General features: G+C 40.9%; 1 protein-coding gene across 29 annotated transcripts in view; it reads right to left on the bottom strand.

The window, feature by feature from the left end:
- Positions 1-12502, bottom strand: part of AKAP9 (A-kinase anchoring protein 9) — a 109738-nt gene extending 97236 nt beyond the window's left edge. For 10 of the 29 annotated variants that reach the window (XM_083704440.1, XM_083704451.1, XM_083704456.1 and 7 more), the window contains exon 1: positions 11537-11841. In XM_083704440.1, coding sequence (XP_083560566.1) covers positions 11537-11584 — 48 coding nt within the window. In that variant the 5' untranslated portion in view covers positions 11585-11841. Of the gene's footprint in view, positions 1-11536 lie in introns of all 29 variants that reach the window. The other 19 variants (XM_083704450.1, XM_083704454.1, XM_083704458.1 and 16 more) reach the window with 6 other exon arrangements.
- Between the last annotated feature and the right edge of the window lie 6480 nt (positions 12503-18982).

The following is an 18982-nucleotide window of genomic DNA, read 5'->3' as shown; positions in this document are numbered from 1 at the left end:
CCAGGGATAGTGTTTTAAAATGAACTGTAACAGAAAAGCTTTGTAACATGCTTACTTCAAACCATGAATTATAAAGCTGGCTTGTTAAGCTAACCAGTGCTTATTTTTAGCTATGTTCTCTGGTTCATATTGCTAGACTGGGATTCCATGAAAGTGAAACTAAACTCTGCCAAAGTCCTTCTCTTGTCTGTGTGCGAGGTGGGAGAAGTGCGGATCCACAGTTTAGTGTCATGTGCTATAATGGCCAGAGAGTCAACAGAAGGAAATGCCCTCACACAGAGCAGTGAAGAAGATGCAAAGGAGAAGTGTACTGGTTTAATTTCAACAGAGCTAAAAAATCAAAATCATGTTGCACCTAAAATGCCAGTATAAAAAGAATCATCTATTGCAATCTAAAAATCTACAATTATGGACTTGAAAGGGGAACTGTATTTGAATTCTACAATGCAGGTACCACAAAATAAAAGCGAGCATCCCTAGCAATGCCCTAGCTAGCTAGACATGAAGCAAAGCCTTTCCAGAAGATCACAAGAAGCTGGGTATACATGGGAGAAGATGGTCCTGAATGCATGTCTTTTTATTAGCAATTCAGTTCAGGCTCTCATGCAAGGTGAGCCTCCACTTCCTATTCCAGCATGAGTATACAGAGATGTTGGAAGTGGTGAATCTTCATGGGTGTTAGGCAATGCTTGACTGGAAAACAGGCTAGTGTAGGGTTGCCATGTTTCAAGAAGTAAAAATCTGGAGACAAAAAATTGTTGAGCTTTTTTAGAGCCACTGAACCCAAGCCGCCCAAGCCAAAGCCCGGGTCGCCCACACCAGAGCCTGAACCAGAACCACTTGTCCGTGCACGCAGACACAAAATTTAAACCCAAAATCTAAGATATTAGCTTTAAACGGTGAAATTCTCCCCGAATGGGCATGTAGGACCCCCAAAAGAGGACATGTCTGGGAGTTCCCAGATGTATGGCAACCCTAGTGCTGTCCTGAGCTGCAATTAAAACTACAATTAAAACACTGCTCCTGGAGCAGTCTTTTTCTGCTAATAATAGATAAAATGTTTTAATGTGAGCACTCCCCCCCACCTAGCATTTTGAGAAATTATAAAATAGGGATTCAGCAGATATCATAGAAATTTGTTGCTAGAAACAAATGATTGGATTACTCTTTCGGTTATATAAAATGTTTCTCCCCCTTCCCAGGCAGTCTTATGATGTTTTGGCTTGGTACACCATGCCAAATCTGGAATTTAAACTCATATACTGTAATCTTGAACTACAAAGGGCTACGATAAAGTGTGTACAGCATATTTTGGAAGGAGTTTATAAGAGGGTGACTTAGGTTCAGAAGGGGAAGAAAAATTAAATTGCTGAAATCCTCTTAATCCTGTTTTGTAGCATCTGAATACACTATGCCATGCATCTCTGCCACAGGTTTTTTGTTCTCTTGTAGACTAATCCAAATCCTTGAGAATCAGCAAAATATTCGTTGGAGCAAATCCTTTTATTGTGAGGATAGAAGAGAATCCTAAGTGACTTAGCATGCTTATCTGTCTAATTTAGTATGTATTTTAGATTAAGGAGAAAGATGTACCACTTCATCACAGATTGGTGATGATACAATTGATGCATTTCTGTTTGCTCCGAATATTCCTGCAATTTCTAACTAATTGGTTAATGAACCATGATTATTATTAATGCTGCTTTTTATGTGCTCAGTTCTCACAACTTTAAATAAATGAATAGAACAAACATCCAAACCATAGTTTTGTATGTAATATACAGATGTTCCATCTGTTGGAAGCTGCTCCAGAACAGGGTTGGGGAGCATATGGTCCTCCAGATGTTGCTGAACAACAACTCCCACCATTGGTCACGTAGGCTAGTGCTGAAGTGAGTTGGAGTACAACAACATCTGGGTGGCCAGACATTCCCTACCCCTGCAAAATATGGATGGCATGGTTAGTATGGTAGCAAATTACAAAAATGCAGCTCACAAATTATTAGATTTATTCAACTGAGACCAAAGAAAATAGTGAATAATCATAATCAAAGTCAGCTCGCCTTCTAAATACTGTAGTAGCATTGCATGCATAAGTTGTTTTTTTAAAGAAACAACACAAAGCGTAGACATTTCTATGGACTGATGAATATCAATATGAGAAGGCCACAGGGCTTCCAGATTAACCAATCATCCTGCATTCTAATTCCAGTTCTGCTCCGCAACTATAACTAAAAGCTGAGTGAGAGGGAGAATAGAAGCAGCTGGAAATTGAGAATGGAGAAACTGAGACAAAAGGGCACCTGCCCATTCATTCACCAGCCAGCACCATCCTGCTCACTGGCTCCAGGCAGTCTCTTGGCTTTGAAAGCTCTGCCCCGTCAACATACATATCTGAAGCATTTTGTTGCAGTGTCCCATCTGAATAGACTAATAGCGAATTCAATTCTCCAACTTGGGACAACCCTGAGATTTCAAAAGCACTTTTTAATATAGAAAACCTGCTAACTCCACAAAACCACCCAATAAAAACTGAGCATGCCCAGCTGGCACAAAATGCTGACTATTTTGGGTTGGGTGGAGAATGGAAAATTAAGAATGAAAATTGCATTTTCTCAACAATAGCAATCCATGCTTTGTTGTCAAGTGGAAGACCTACATGGGGAAGCCAGCCTCATGCTGAGACGGTAAGCTTTATTCAACTATTTACAGGTAGGTAGCCGTGTTGGTCTATCGTAGTCAAAACAAAATAAAAAAATTCCTTCCAGTAGCACCTTAGAGACCAACTAAGTTTGTTATTGGTATGAGCTTTCGTGTGCATGCACACATCAGGTATTCAACTATGTCTGTGAGCCACCTTAAAGACCTAAATAGTGGAAATGCAAGCTATAAATCTATTAAATACGCAAAAACAAAACAAAACTTGGACACCTATTACAAAAATAGTTCCAGTTCACATAATTAAATAAGAATTTAAAATTACTAGTTAAACACAATTTGCTCTAACCAAAAACATATGGAAAGCCAGAGTCTACACCATCTGTGTTTTCCATATAGGAGCCAATTATAAACAAGCAAATGTATGCAAGAACTGCAACAGTTGCTGCAATCTCCAAGCAGTACATACCAATCACTCCGTACATATTAGATGACTGAAAGAGTCCAGACTTGATTTAAGACCTTGATTCCATTCAGTGATTTAAAGAATAAATCTATTAACTACTGTAAGAGACCAACAGTCTCAAAGGAACAGTTTTTGAATATGAATAATGGCCTTATCTTAGGGGGAAATGAAGAACATTCAAGAAAACTGAAAAGGAACATTGCCTTGATATATTTGAATGCTTTCAGTGGCTCCTCCACATCCATTCCCTAACTAAGACCAGACACATTTTAAGAACAGAAGTGGCAGAAATGGGTTTGGGTGGAAAAAAAGGCAACAGCTACAGATAGCAACATGGGGATTCCGTGGCTCTTTTCAGTAAACTCCTGCTGCTCTTAGTGCCTCAGTTGTTTCTTTAAAAAGAGGAACAATAAAAAATGAAAGCTACTTCTGGTCAACAGCCTGAAAGTGCCAACGGACTTCTTAGTCTTCTAGACATTTCAGGTTTATTTGGTTTCTCTGAGGGTTTATACTATAAAACCAGAAACATCTGTTTATCCCTACTGCACAGTGTACAGCACATTCCCAAAATGGAGTTTTGGCCTTTTGAAAAGGAGACTAATAGTGTCAAAACTGGCCCAACCTTTGGGATCAGCCAGTAAACTAGTGATGGCTATCCTGTGGCCTTCCAGTTGTTGCTGGGTTGCAATCCCCATCAACCCCAACCATGACAACAGCAGATGGGAATTGGATTCCAACAACATCTGGTAAGCCACAGTTTAGCCAATTCTGCAGTATGACTTACATGAACAGCCAACACCTACTTTTACCAGAGATAATAATAATAATAATTGTTATTTATACCCCGCCCTCCCCAGCCAAGGCCGGGCTTACAAGAGTGGCTTACAAGCAATAATAAAAACAAGTTGAATGATTACAACATAAAAACAAAATTAAAATACAACATTAAAATATTGAAACATTTTAATGTAGCCTCATCGCAGGAGGAGAAGGAAAAGAAAAATGAAAGAGCGAATCAAATTGGCTCCAAGCCAAAGGCCAGGCGGAACAACTCTGTCTTACAGGCCCTGCGGAAAGAAATCAGATCCTGCAGGGCCCTGGTCTCATGAGGCAGAGCGTTCCAGCAGGCCGGAGCCAGTGTGGAAAAGGCCCTGGCTCTGGTTGAAGCTAATCTAACTTCCTTAGGGCCCAGGACCACTAGGGTGTTGCTATTTATGGACCTTGAGGCTCTCCGTGGGGCATACCGGGAGAGGCGGTTCCGTAGGTACAAGGGTCCTAGGCCGTGAAGGGCTTTAAAGGTCAAAAGCAGCACCTTAAATCTGACCCTGTACTCTACCGGGAGCCAGTGCAGTTTGAAAAGCTGCTCCCATTAATATGCTCCCATGGCAGAGACCCCATGAAGAGCCTCGCTGCAGCATTCTGCACCCTCTGGAGTTTCTGAGTTAGCTTCAAGGGCAGCCCCACGTAGAGCAAATTACAGTAGTCAAGCCTGGAGATGACCGTCGCACGGATCACTGTGCTATAAGAATAACTCTTTACATTATAATTTAAGAATTTCTTAATTTCATGTCAAAAGGTGTAGATACAGAAACTCAGGGACATTATGACATGACACGTATGTGTTAAGCATTTATTAGGGAATTTAAGAAAATTGCTCTAGGAGCCCTTTGGGGTCAATACTAGGTAAAAATTGCTGAAACAAATAAATAAGGACCTTAGTTTTCTGATTTAATATAATACATCAATGCTATGCACATTTGACTCGTAAGTAATTTCTGCTGCATTTAATCTTGCTTAACCCATTGTAAATGAAGTATTGCAATCAGTCTTGTTACAGGAGAAATCACTATGCTTTCTTTGGGTTTGATTTTTGAAAAGGGGGAAAGCAAATGGTGCCATGTGCACAAATGAAATCCAATTATTCCAGCAAATAATGCCATAATAAGGTGTGTGGATGTCTTTCAAGCTTGCTATTAGGGAGATACAGTGGTACCTCCAGTTGTGAACAGGATCCGTTCCAGAGGTCCAGCCGTATCCTGAAGTTTTCGCAACCGGAAGACCGCTTCTGCACATGCGCACATGGCCAAAACCCGGAAATATATTTCCTGGTTTGCTGCATATGCTTCCTGAAGTTTACGTAACCGGAGGGATACGTAGGCTGAGGTACAACTGTACTTTTATCAGGTCAACCAAAGCAGCACAAAAATTTGGTTGACAGCTGATGTTGAAGCTATGATGTTTGCATCTGGTTACAGTCTTGAGATGGGATGGAAGAGGAGGTTCTTTAGGTGTTCGGCAAATATCAGACTGCACGGAGGTTTCCTGGGAATGAGAAGCATAACAATCTCTGTTGGCCTAATAAAGGTATTGTCCTAGTACAGATTTTGATTATTTTCTTGTAACACAGCTCCCTTTAGCTTTTGTGTAGATGTCCTATTCGCCTACATTTTCACCCAACTTAAGAATGAAATTGTTAATACTGACACTATGTGATACAGATTTAACCTTAAACATCATGATGACAAAGTGTAAATTCTCCTAAATTCATGAAATGATCCCAATGTTTTAATTTGCACAGAAAAAAACCTTTATTTACAGGCATAATTAGTAGAAAGAATATCTTGGTGATGACATCTAAATTAGAATTTACATTGTACTGTTTTGTTTTATAATAGTACCAACATATTTTAATACTGTATACTTTGTTGTTGCTCCTATGCATAAGATTAGTTCCAGACATTTAACTATTTTTGATGTAGTTACTAGGACAAAAATTACGAAGAAAAAGCCAGGTTAATTTTGTTTAAACAGTAATATGAAATAAAATCAGAAAGATAAGAATAATTTCTTTGGCTGACCTGTGTATACTAACTCATTTATTTAAAGCATTTATAGCCCGTATTAGTATAAAATATTGAAGGGAGGAGGATTTGACAAAACAACTCCCACTGAAGTAGAAATCTCTGTGTCTAAATGTGGGTTTTACTAATAAACCAACACAGGATTACTAGTCTCTTCCAATCTATGAGCACTAAAAAGAAATTACTGTAGAAGAGGATAGCTTAAGTGATTGGAAATAGGATATAGAGCTTTTCAGCTCTAGGTCACAGGTTTGTGTAAGCCACTGAAGATATGTCTTCAGACACATTCTTCATTCCTGGGATTCATCCACTGGGGAGATGTGTGTAAGGTACAATTTCTATGATCCAAAAATATTTTTTCACTACTGCATTTGCCATGGCAGAAGAAGGAACCTAGAAGTGTATAGAATTGCTCAACTACAATGTAATTCTATGACCTCTTACTTGGAAGTAAACCTTACTGAACACACCATGGGGCTCGTCTTAATCTGCACACGCTTACACCTTCACTAATACTGACCTTCACGTACAGAACAAACCATGCCTGCAAACCTCTTTTTTTCGACTCCACTCAGACTCTCACAGTTCTCGCTCCCCTTTCCTTCTCCAGCAGGGCCACAATGAAGTCAAGTCAGAAGTTAACACTCCCATTTTAAATTTACTGCAAGTCAATATTGTAATCTAAGGCCCAAAATGATTAATATTAACTACAGTTAGTGGAAACAATGCAGCTTTTAACTATGGTTTGGAGCTTGCGTCTTTCCACTAACCATAGTTAGGATTACCCACAGTTTGTCCAGGTTCAGACAGCAGGGCAAGTTTAGGTTAATCAAAAACTGAAGCAAAATAATCTGAACTCATCCTTGCAGCTGTACTGGTGGGAAGAAAGACTCACACAAGCGGCGGGGGCGGGGGGGGGGAGAGGGAGAGAGAGAAGGCTCATTCTCACCAAACTAGGATTTAGTCCAAACCAGCTCATGGCTTATTACGAAAAAATCAGATATTTCTTTTTCCTGCACCTACCAGAAATATGCTTTCTAAGAAAATAGGAAGTTTACAACCAAGAAATTCTAGTATTTCTTTAGTGCACCAAACAACAGAGCAAGTGCTGTGATTTCAGCTATTACATCGGCTGTAGTTATTCACTACTACAATTCAGAGACATGCAAGCCCCTTTCTTTGTTCTACAAACAAGATTACTATTCACCTCCCCCTCCCCATTGGTATTGTTTGGAGATGTAGACCTCCCTATATGCCATATGCATAATAAGTCCAAACGCTTAATTAAAGCTGCCTATTCATTTCTTGGAATGTCACTGCTTCTGCAGAAGACTTGGCAGGGCTTGAATAATAAAGGTAACTGCTGGTGATGGTTTGCCCAGTCAGCAGCTGGTTGTGCTAGACTCTTAACGCAGTGATCAGTGAAAGGGAGACACACCTATGCATGGGAATGAGGATTAGTACAAGAACAAAGGGGAGGAAGAAGACAGATGATCACTGCAGCCTTGCACTTGCCTTTACAGATGGCATGGAACAGAAAATAAGAAAATACATTGATTTGGGAAATGCAAACCAGCTTAATAAATAGTCCATGAAATAAATAATCAGCCTGTAAGGAGCAACTGCTGAATTCTAAGGTAGTAAAACTACGAGTGTGTGAATATATATTGGGGGGTGGGGATGGATTTTGACCATTCTAGAAGTTAGCCAGAGCAGAAGAACAACAACAATAAAAATAACTGATGAGGTCTCTTAATGGGGCAGTAAGGCAAGAATATGCACGAGGCTCTGCCATCAAGTTCATTCTTGCAAATATTCTATGGTTCTCTATTTCTCTGTAACCAAATAGAAAGGGGAAGGACCCACCGATACCATTACACAGACAAAAGATTGTAGAAATTCTCATGTTCTGCTTGGTTCTGCACAGAGATCACTTAGATCATTGTATTCTGAACACAGCTGAACTGTCCCAAAGTTCCTCATAATGCATAGCTCTTTATCAAGTTTGCAATCTGTCAAACGCAGCAACAAAATTTACCGCACACAGATCTGTCAGGGCAGAAGGAAGCCCTGCAGCTCACCTATAACCTCTTTCAAGAGTCCACATCACTCCCCAGAAAGGTGGAAGAACATGTGACATCGAGTAATCCTGCTAGATTGACCTTACAATACTGTCTCCTACAGGAAGAATTTGGAAATCTTGTCTAACCTTTTCTACTTGTGATCCTACATAAGACACACAATGCAAATATGGTTCAAGAGAAGTCTTTAATGCTGCAATCTCACACTCACTCACCTAAGGCAGTGGGGGGCTTACTTCTGAGCAGGTATATATAGGACTGTGTTGTAAGGGGATGTGTTTTTACACATTTCTTATACAGCAATCATCTGTGATCACAATATATGCTGTGAGGATACTTTATGAAGAAAGATCTGCTGCTTCATTGTTGTTGTTGTTTAGTCGTGTCGACTCTTCGTGACCCCATGGACCAAAGCATGCCAGGCACTTCTGTCTTCCACTGCCTCCCGCAGTTTGGTCAAAAGCTGCTTCATTAGGCCAGTCAAGAAAGAAAATCTGCCCGAAATTGGACATTAGTAACAGCTGATTTGATGAAAGAGTGGTATTGCAGATTTAGTTGGTGGCCCTTATGGAAAAACTTACTTGTCAATTTGGGGGTGCGGTGGAAAGTCCAAGGAGGGAAAAAAAGTGGCTGGGGAAACTCAGCCAGATGGGTTTTTTCATTAATAATTATTAATTATTATTTCATGTGAAATAATTTTGTTGTTTTTGTCCAAGAGCATGATTGGCTTCCTCCAACAACTCATGGGGCTTTATGGAGAGACATTATAGGTTAATTTCCCCCCTTCTCTTTATGCTTGGCTAGCTGATTACTTATGATGGTTCCCCAATTGCTTCGTGTTGTGTTTATATGTTCATGTGTTATGGCTTGTATATTTGCAGGAGATCTTTTGTGGTCTACTTGTTTTGTTCTAAACATGCATAGCCACTTTAAGGAGCTTTGTATGCATTCATTCAAATGAGTGGCAAGATGCGTTGAAGTCACTATGATGACTTCTTGTAAGAAGCTAGTAAATGATCACAAGAATATGCTGCTTGCCACATTATATATGACAGGTGTGGGTAGGAGACTGAGAAGCAAGCTTCTATCTTTGCTGTACTTTTGGGAAACAAGGAGGAGCAGAAGGAGAAACTGGGTGCTTGCTATCCACCTCTCCTCCAGTGTTGATGCCAAGAAAGGAAGAATCTAGAAGGGACAAAGGATAAGTCAAGACAGGCTTTATCTAAGCCTCCCTGCCAGAGCTGGAAGAGTTCTGGAGCAGCCTTCCTCAACTTGCTGTCCTCCAGATATAGTTGGGAGCCAGCCCCAGCCAATGGCTAATGATCAGGGATGATGGGAGATGTAGTCCAAAACAACGGGAGGGCATTAGGGCTACCACAATCTTCTCACCCATTTGCCTCTCTATTCTCCAGAAAATGAAAATATAGCATGCAGAATACAGAAAATAATATTTTGGGGAACTTCTCTATCAGCTTCTTCCTCCAACCTGAATTTAAATAAAAAGCTTGCCTGACTTTCGAAACAGGATAGCAATTTGATGTGTAAGTTAAACACAAGTAAAAGATCAAGCGAGGAGAGGAATCCTGATCAATAGTTCCAAGGAGGTTTGCTTGTTGCAGACCCTATCCCTTTGTATCTACTGATTTGGGGAGGGGGGAGTATTTTAAATTAGTTGATTTTAAATTATTTTATTGCTGCTTAATCTCTTGGTTTAGTGTATTTTACCTAGATATTTATGATTTGTTTTCAACTTTTTGTAGTCCATTTTGAAAGTTTTGGCTGAAGAGCAATTAATTCATTTCTTAGATTAATAAACAAATATGTTCTTTATACTCAGAGGTGTCAAATGGAGTTTCGTGTTCACCATTGATGGGGTCTCTAGATTATGTACTCTATATCAAAACTACTGCAAATGTTAACATTATCCAAATCTATTTTCTTTCCAAATTCTGTTACTTGGAATAAATTGTTCACTTTGGCCTTTCACAGATTAAGAGCTGGCCTTTCACGGATTAATTGGTAGCCTGATTTACAACGTGACAGACTAGTTCTATTGTGCTGCATTATTTATAAGCATGGTGTGAAGGCAATTTGAGTTGCTTATCTGTTTAATGCAAATTAGTTACCCATTAGCACCAAAAAATCCTATCTATCATGGTGCTAGGGATACAATAAAAATGACACTTATTCCACTTTTTAATGCACATCTCCAGATTTTAAGAAGAGGTGAGGTTTAAAATTCAAATTCTCGCAGCCCGAGCTCATTAACGGAACTTCGGCAAGTCATTATGTTTCTAGCCATAACACAAGCGGTCAGAATAAACCAAACATGTCTCCTCCTTTTTATGTATTTTTACATTATGATAAATAGTGATGTACTTATTGCAAGGATAAAAAATATCTTGTTTTAGAGCACTATGCAAGTCAAAAACATTATAAAGATCAAACTAGCATGCACTTTACATATAGAAATTTCCCTTTTCAGCTATAAGTAATGAAAGCTGCAGAAAAAACCCTAAGGGTTGATTATTATTTCAAATGTCACTTATTCGTTGAGTTTATTTATCCCACCACCAAACATGACACAGGCTAGATTCCAACCATCTACTGCAGTTGAACCATCAGAGAAATCAGGTGTACAAATGTCAGCTCCACACCACTTTACATGCATGAGGGGTAGAGGTAGTGATCAGTGCACAAATGACCGATAGCTGGTCTCACATGTGGGGAACATGCATGAAGTCTTAGTTTATCTTCTTAGATTTTGGACTCTACTGCTTTTAGTCTGTGGCGTTTTCAAGTATGCGTGCGTGCGTCTTTCTTTATTGTACTTCTGATTTAATATCACTAAGCCTCCGGAATATGCATTCGAAAAGCGAGATCTAAACACCTGCAGCAATTAATTCAAGCCAAGCCAAGCCTGGGACGTCCCTTCCTTCCCTTGGACCAGCTGATCCGGCACGAGAAGAGCCACACACAGCCCTTCCTCGTTGGCACCTGTGGCATTTTCCAGGAATGTGGCCGCTTCTGTCCAGCAACAGCTGTCACGAGCCAATCGCATTACTACACATACAAATAGGAAGGAGGCTCCTCCGAGCTGGGTCCTACATTTTCAAGAAGGGGAGGGTAGGTTAAAAAATAAAAATAAAAAAGCAAGAGCAAACCCGCGGCGATCGAAGCCGCGCAGGGCGCGCGCACATACACAAAGAGAAGCGGCAAACAAAGAAAAACGCAGCTTGGGAAGGATGCCAGGGCCCGCCTCGGAGGCGCACGATTCTCCCCCGGAGGAGTTTTAATATTCCGCTCAGTCCGCAACGCATGACAGCCAGCAGAGGGGCGGGCCCGGCAAAGCTTCACCTCCTCTCACCCATTAAATCCAGCCCGGAGGCGGCCACGCATTTCCCCCGACGGCAGCCCCCCGGGGTCGGACTTGGCCCGCTGCTGCCCAGCGCCTTCCCGCCCCTTCTCACCTTCGCTTTGCCGGCCTCCAGCTTCTTCTGCCTCTCCTCGTCCTCCATGGCTCCTGCGCGGAGAGACAACAGCGTTACTGCGCGCCAGGCGGAAAGGCGAAGGGAGCCGCTCGCCCCCCAGGCGCCCAAAGGGGACGGCTCCCCTCTGCGGCTCCTCCTCCCCGGTTCCTCTGGCACCCCGGACGCGCTCAGGGCGCTACGGCGACTGGGGACTCCGTGGCGGATCCACCGGCGCCGCCATCTTCATCTCCACGTAAACATGCGGCCGGGGAAAGTGACGTCCGCGCCGCCGCCTCCTTCTCCGCCTCCTCCTTCCCACCGAGCTGCCAGAAAGCGACCCCCTGGAGGGAGTTGCTTCTCCCGCGGCGTCGCGCGTCCCAAGGCGGGAGGTGGTTGCCATAGTGCAGGCTTCCCGACTCTTGGTCCTTTCGCAAGCCGTTAGGGTTTTAAGGCGGGCTTTCTTTCTGAGTTAAAGAGCTCAGTTCCGCGGAAGCGACTGGTTGGAAGCTGCCGCTTGGACACCTGTTGGATCTTGAAGATGTGGGCGCCTCTGGACATGCACAGAGTGTGTTGAACGCGCCCCCCCCCGATCCACAGCTGTGGCGCAGCACGTCCAGGCTAAAGGGTGTGACTTGCAAGCCAGACTAAAACGAGAAAGGTGCCCTGTTGCAAAGGAGAAACATGGCTCCTGCCTCTTTAACCTTTGTGCAGTTGAAGGAAATTTGGTAGATGTAGCTGAAATTCCCTCTTCTACGCAGCTGTTAAAACTAGTGGAGACTTGTCATTTTAGTCTGGGCGGAGGCCATCACGCATTTTTAGAAATCAAGCATAGGGGTTACTCTTAAGTGATGGACAAAATCTGCCAGCTCTGGTTTCTCAGTTTCTCATTTTCCTAATCTGAAGTACAGTTCTCCACATTTCCACATCAGTTTGGAAATGTTTCCTCTAAAAGTTCTCACGAAAATCCATCAACACTTTAGTGCAAATTTACCTTAATATAAACGTTTTTGTGTGCAGTTTTGTCTAATATGTTACTGTCACAAATATACTTTCATTTATACACACACTTTACCCTAGCATATCCATTTTTGTACACGATTTCTTAACTGGATAATTAAATTGCAAAATTTAGAGAACACTGAATTTAAAGGATGGCTGCGTACAGTTTTATGTTGTCTTTAGGAAAGTGCAAACTGGGTAATGTCACCTCTGAATGTGAACTGAATCAAATTTCTCCATCTCTGCACCTGACCCTGCTTTCTCAGACTATCCCTTTCAGAGAGGCACCTGCTTGAGCCAAACAAAGTTGTAGATCGGGCATCCCCAAACTCAGCCCTCCAGATGTTTTGGGACTACAACTCCCATCATCCCTAGCTAACAGAACCAGTGGTCAGGGATGATGGGAATTGTAGTCCCAACACATCTGTAGGGCCAAGTTGGGGGGGCCTGTTGTAGATAGTTTGACTGGGATCTGGAGAACCTTACAACAGACTCATTGTAAGTAGTGGCATCAGAGCAAGACTTTGTGGGTGAAGGTTCCTGTTTAGGCAAGTTTTTTATGTCTGATGTTTTATTGTATTTTTAATATTTTGTTGGAAGCCGCCCAGAGTGGCTGGGCAAAATGGGCAGGGTATAAATTATTATTATTATTATTATTATTATTATTATTATTATTATTAATAATATGAATGAGCAGCAGAACCCCCAGACAAAATGGCTGGCTTCCCACATTTTTAAATAAGACCATTATCCAACTACATATGACAGTTCATTCTGTGGCTGTAGACCACTTGCTGACCAGATTTGCACATGGTTTGGCATAGTTTGCTAAGCTATGATTTGGCAAGAACAACAAGCATGTGGGCATTCCAGAGCAAGAATTGCCCTTCCCCTGATACTGATGTAGAGCTGCCCAGCAGAACTGTAAACTAAGCCATCATTTTCTTAGCACAACATGAACCAAGGCTTAAGTGGGAAAGAGAAAAAAATACATAGATATAAAGACACCTGTCTGTTCACTCATTCAGTGAGTGCTCACCTGTTCACTTGCTCTCTCTAGCTCTCTAGCATACTGTTCACTCATACACTCGCCATCATGCCTCATGTGAGGCCCTGTTCATGAGTACAGTTGGCATACTATTAACCAATTGCCTAAGCAGGTGGGCTTATGGCATACAAATGAGTTGGTTCATTCAATACATGGATTTATATATGATGGGGCTCACGTGCAACACTTTACCCATGGCTGCCATCAACCCTATTCTGAAGCAAGTCCTCTTAAACCACCCGATTACTAATTATATTAAGTTATTGTTGCTTGGCACACTTTTGATTTGTTTTAAGGAATAATGTTGGGTTTCCTTCTCTCAAAATGTTTTCATTTGATTTCCTATGATAGGTTAGAAAGGACAAAGGCATTTTAAAAACTGGATTGTTTCATAATATAGTTACTTAATTATACTGACTTTGAAAATAGTTAGCTCCTAATATCACATAAGAAGTGTGATCCTTCTAGAGAGCACAGGAGGATAGCTAGGGAATTAAGTCTGAGTCAATTACATCTACAGATCAGGAAATACCTTCAAGGATAATGCTGTTGTCGGCAGATTTTTTTGTGAGAAAGGAGTTAGTGATACTGCAAATGAGGCCATGTGCATTTTCGCATGTCATGTATATCTAAGGCTATGATAGCTATGGATTGCATAGCGATGATAGATGCGGAATGAGGCAACAAGAAACACCTCATAGCACCAGACTCTATTTAGGAGTAGCAAATTTCCCTGCCTTCTGATCATCCTGATACCGTGCCTTCATTGGCCATATGTTCTGACAAATTAATTTTCATTAATGTTAATTTCCCCCATGTGAAAAACCTAAAGGCCTCTTTCATATATTTATTTTCCTGCTGGAATTGCATCACACAGTTGTGCCCACGAGAACAGCAGAGAAATCCATTTCCATTCCATATTGGTGGCATGAATCTGGGCCAGACTTACACTTATACACACACTTATGTTAGAATATGTATTCAGTCAGTGTTAACATTATACTTGGTTCACATTGCCACTTGATCTCATAAATGGCAAAACCAAAACAAACTGTAAGTGATAATATCAAACACAAGAATGAAAATGTGCAGGTATCTTGCAGGTATCTACAATTCTACCTTAAGTGTGCTGGACAGAAAGAAACAAGACTTTTATCTCCAGGATATGCATCTTTACCCTTGTGACCTATCAATGGGATTAAAGCCTGTCAGGAAGAAAAATTGCAAAGAGATCCGTGAATAAAATATTTGAAGCAATGTGAAAATGAAAGAGACACCTATATTTGCAGAGTGTCTGTGCCTGAGGCGTTATTTGATCAGGGTCTACTCCTATTTCCATTAAAGGCAGTAGGCGTTTTTCATCTTGCCTTTGTAAGGATAGCATAGTGATTTCAATGTCCAGCTGTCAGATAATATATTAAAAGTAAGTATAAAGTGTTGCTATTAACATTGTGGGGATGGGCTGGGGAATAGTTTATTCTTATGCGCTCACCACAGTTTATTACATGAGTTATTTCCCTGTTTTGCTGAACTATCCTCTGTAATTCATCCCACAACAAAGCCAAGCATAGGTTTGCATCTCAGTATTGCAGTATGCTGTGGTCTTATCTGTTGCCATGGGAGCCACAAGGAATGCCTTTAGGTAGTATACACTATGTGTGGCAAAGAAGAATTGTGCTCCAAAATGGGGTTAATAGGGCAAAAGGACTCTGGTGGGGGAGCATATGCCTCTGCTGAAATACGGAGTGTGTTTGGCTTACTGACCTTAAATATTCTACTTAAGCAAACAGACAGACAGTCTCATCCTTAAGCTATACCAGGTGTCGACTCAGCAACACGGAACCCGCGGAATGCATGCAGCCTTTGACGAACTTTTATAAGCCTTTCATCTGGACTTGTGATTAAAATCCAGAGACTTGGGGGCTCTAATTAAACAAGCAAACAAATAACCGCCTTCCTGTTAGTCAAAGTTGTATGGATTATCTTGAAAATGCAACAGCAGTATTAGGTTCTCTGTTAGAAGAACCAACAAAGATGGCCCAAAGCACCTCTTCTATCACAAGGTGCAGCACAGGGTATTATTAGATGCAAAAGAGGACAGGGCATGGCAAGCTGAAATTCCCTCTCCCACTCAACTATTAAAGAGACAGCAGCCCTTTCCTCTTTTGTATTGGCCACCCTTAATAGCCATTCACTGACTGGTCTTTCACTGATCAAGGCATATACATTCCAGTTTTGTTCATGCAAATCATGGAAGGTGCATTCAGCTACAATGCTGTCATTAGCTATGACTCTTTTTAGTTTGTACCAAATTTCCAGTGTTGCCTTCAGTTTCCAATATATCCTTCAGTTCTGTTCTTCAGCACTATTTATTCCTACGCTTGACGGGAGTATTGTATTGCAGATTCTGCTGCAAGAGGAACAAAAAGACTTTATAGATCGGGAACGAGAACTAAATGGCTAGGAGGGGAGACTGAGATTTTAATGAAACAAGACAGAATTGTTCATGTTTAATCTCATAAAAGGGTGCTTTGAGGAAATAAAGTAGAAAATGGAGAAGAAAGTACAAAAAATAATCAAGACTGCAGTCTTGAATAGTTAATACTTGGTTTTATCTGTGTATTCTGATTGCACTTTCTGAATGCACTATTCAGATTAAAAACATAACATGATTGTTTGGGGAAGGCCCTTTAAAACATTATTACACCTCTGAATACTAGGCAGCTCATGTTATACAATGGAAACTGCTCTTGTCCTCTGGTTATTTGATTGTCATTGAACATTTTATATTGCTCTGTAAATCAAAACTAGTAATATTCTAAGGAACCTTTTATTTACAAAATGCTGCAATATGTATCAGATGACAAGTAAATGAGATACTCACTGAAAAATTCATACAAATAAATGCACACTCACAAGTATGTATGCTACATGCACTCATATGCACATTTATAGCCACATATAAACAAGTTTATAATGCCTTCTATATACATGCATGCACAATTCACACGCTGCCTTGTTTCCTAAGCAACCAACATACCATCACATCACTCTCCTGTTGTAAAGAGATCAAGATAATCACTTATAAATAAAGCATGAAGCATAGGTGTCTTGTAATATTGCAATAATACATACCCCCTGAAGAAAAGTCCCTTTGTGGCCTGGATCCTAGAGTTGTGCAGCTTATAGTTTGACAGATCGTAAGCTCTACATATCTTTTTTTGGACATATTTGATTGTGCCTTATCTTTTAATTAAACATTCAATAATGCTGTGGTTTTGCTGTTCAGCTGGTACCAGCACTCTAACTGGAAAGAAGATTAAGGCTTCCTACAACTGAGAAAGTTTGTGAGATGAATTATTTATTTTGCAAGTGTAATATATCAAAGACGATATACACTTGAAGAAAGGCTGCAGTTGGTAATTAATTAGCTGACCCTGCTTCCCTAGCTAATATATTTCCAATCATGTACAAAACATTAAACATAAGATATTTAGTAATATATATGGCTCTGTTATCGCAGGTAGTTTGGAATTTTGGCCTGGATCAACAGAGAAGCTTAGGCTCATGCAAGGGCTCAGTCACATTTTTTACTTTTTCCCTTTGACCCCCCATGCGATATCACAAACACTTTTGAAGCTAAACCTCAGCTTTCAAAGCTGTTTATCTTGCAGCATGGAAATGATGACTAAGAAAAACAAATCTAAGGGTCCAAGTGCCCAAGTCTATATCTTGCCCTCTGTTTACTCCTCATCCTTGAAAAAGTAGTCTGAATATCTTCTACGAAGAAAACAAAAGCAGGTGATATTTATGTCTGAGTAAGAATTATTTGCCTAGGGATGACTGTGGTTATTTAGTGCTGTCTTTTTATTGATTAAAATCCTAACAGTTGCATTATTAGCTGCTTCTAGTTGTTAACCATGCTGAGGCTTCAGGGATGGGTATGGGAAAGGGCTAAAATCCGAATATTAGTCTGGATCATCTTGCTGTTGATTGTATTTCTTGCAGCTAATCAGGAACAACTAAAGCCTCATATGGAGTGTGGCAAAAGAGCAATGCTTCATGCAACAGGAAAAAAAATAAAATAAAAAATCCTAAACACTATTGATTGTCTTGACAAGACAGCAATGCTTCATTACATCCTGTAGTATTTTAAGGATGTTTATTTGATACCTCCCGTGCAATTATCACTTCAATTTTGAATATGCTATTGTGAATATGTGCCTGCAACCCTTATGAATAATCCATGCATAGAAACTGATATGGAGCACAGTATGCTATTCATCCTATCAGATCTTTTATCTATATTTGATATTGTGGACTATCACATGTTGGCAAATTGACAGCAGTAACTGCAGGGTAACAGCCAGGCGATGTGGTTCTGCTTCTTCCTTTCTAGAATGTTCCTGAGAACGACTGATGGCTAATCAAATCCTTCCCCCATTCTCTATTGGATTCCACAATATTCTGTCCTGTTCAAAACTTGCCACATAAATTTCTGAAAAGTTCTGGTGGGTAGACATGACAATACCAAACTTCCTTATCTGTTTTATTTCTTATCTGCTTAATTCTCCAGTCTTGGACCTTGCAATGGTAAACTTGTGACCAAACCACTTCAGCTTACAGGTCCCAATTGACTGTATGCTGCTGTGTACAAAAACTTCCTCTACGTACAGCAGACGACTAAAGAACATAAGAAGAGCACTGCTGGACTTGAGTTCTGTCCAGTCAAATTTTCCCACAGTGGGAAGCCCATAAACTAGACATGAGCACAGAAGCACTCTCATGCTGTTGTCATCAGGAATTGGCATTCAAAGGCATTCTGAAGAAGAATTCTGGTGGTTCCCTCACTGCGAGAAGTGAAGTTACAGAGAACCAGGCAGAGGGCCTTCTCGGTAGTGGTGCCCGGCCCTGCAGAACACCCTCCTATCAAATGTCAAGGAGATGAGTAACTAGACAGCCTTTAGAATAAATGCATCTAAAGGCAGCCCTGTATAGGGAAGTTTTTAATGTTTTATTATGGTTTTGTATATGCTGGATGCCACCCAGAGTGGCTGGGGCAACCCAGTCAGATGGGCGGGGTACAAATATAATAATGATAATGATAATGCCTCTGAACCCAAACATAAATGTAAAGGAACCCCTGACCATTAGGTCCAGTCGTGACCGACTTTGGGGTTGCGGCGCTCATCTCGCTTTATTGGCCGAGGGAGCCGGCGTACGGCTTCCGGGTCATGTGGCCAGCATAGCGAACTAGAGCAGCACACAGAAACGCTGAAACATACACACATCATAATGAGGCTGACTTGCTGAATTTTAAAACTCACTGAATTGAGGCAGTGCAATGGCTAAGTGATGCCAGCCTCTCCAAATTCATACATAATCAGCTGAGCTTCCCT

This window comes from Podarcis gaigeae (assembly GCF_964106915.1).
Source record: "Podarcis gaigeae genome assembly, chromosome: 12".
Taxonomy (NCBI): Eukaryota; Metazoa; Chordata; class Lepidosauria; order Squamata; family Lacertidae; genus Podarcis; species Podarcis gaigeae.
This window is presented reverse-complemented; position numbering and strand designations above follow the sequence as displayed.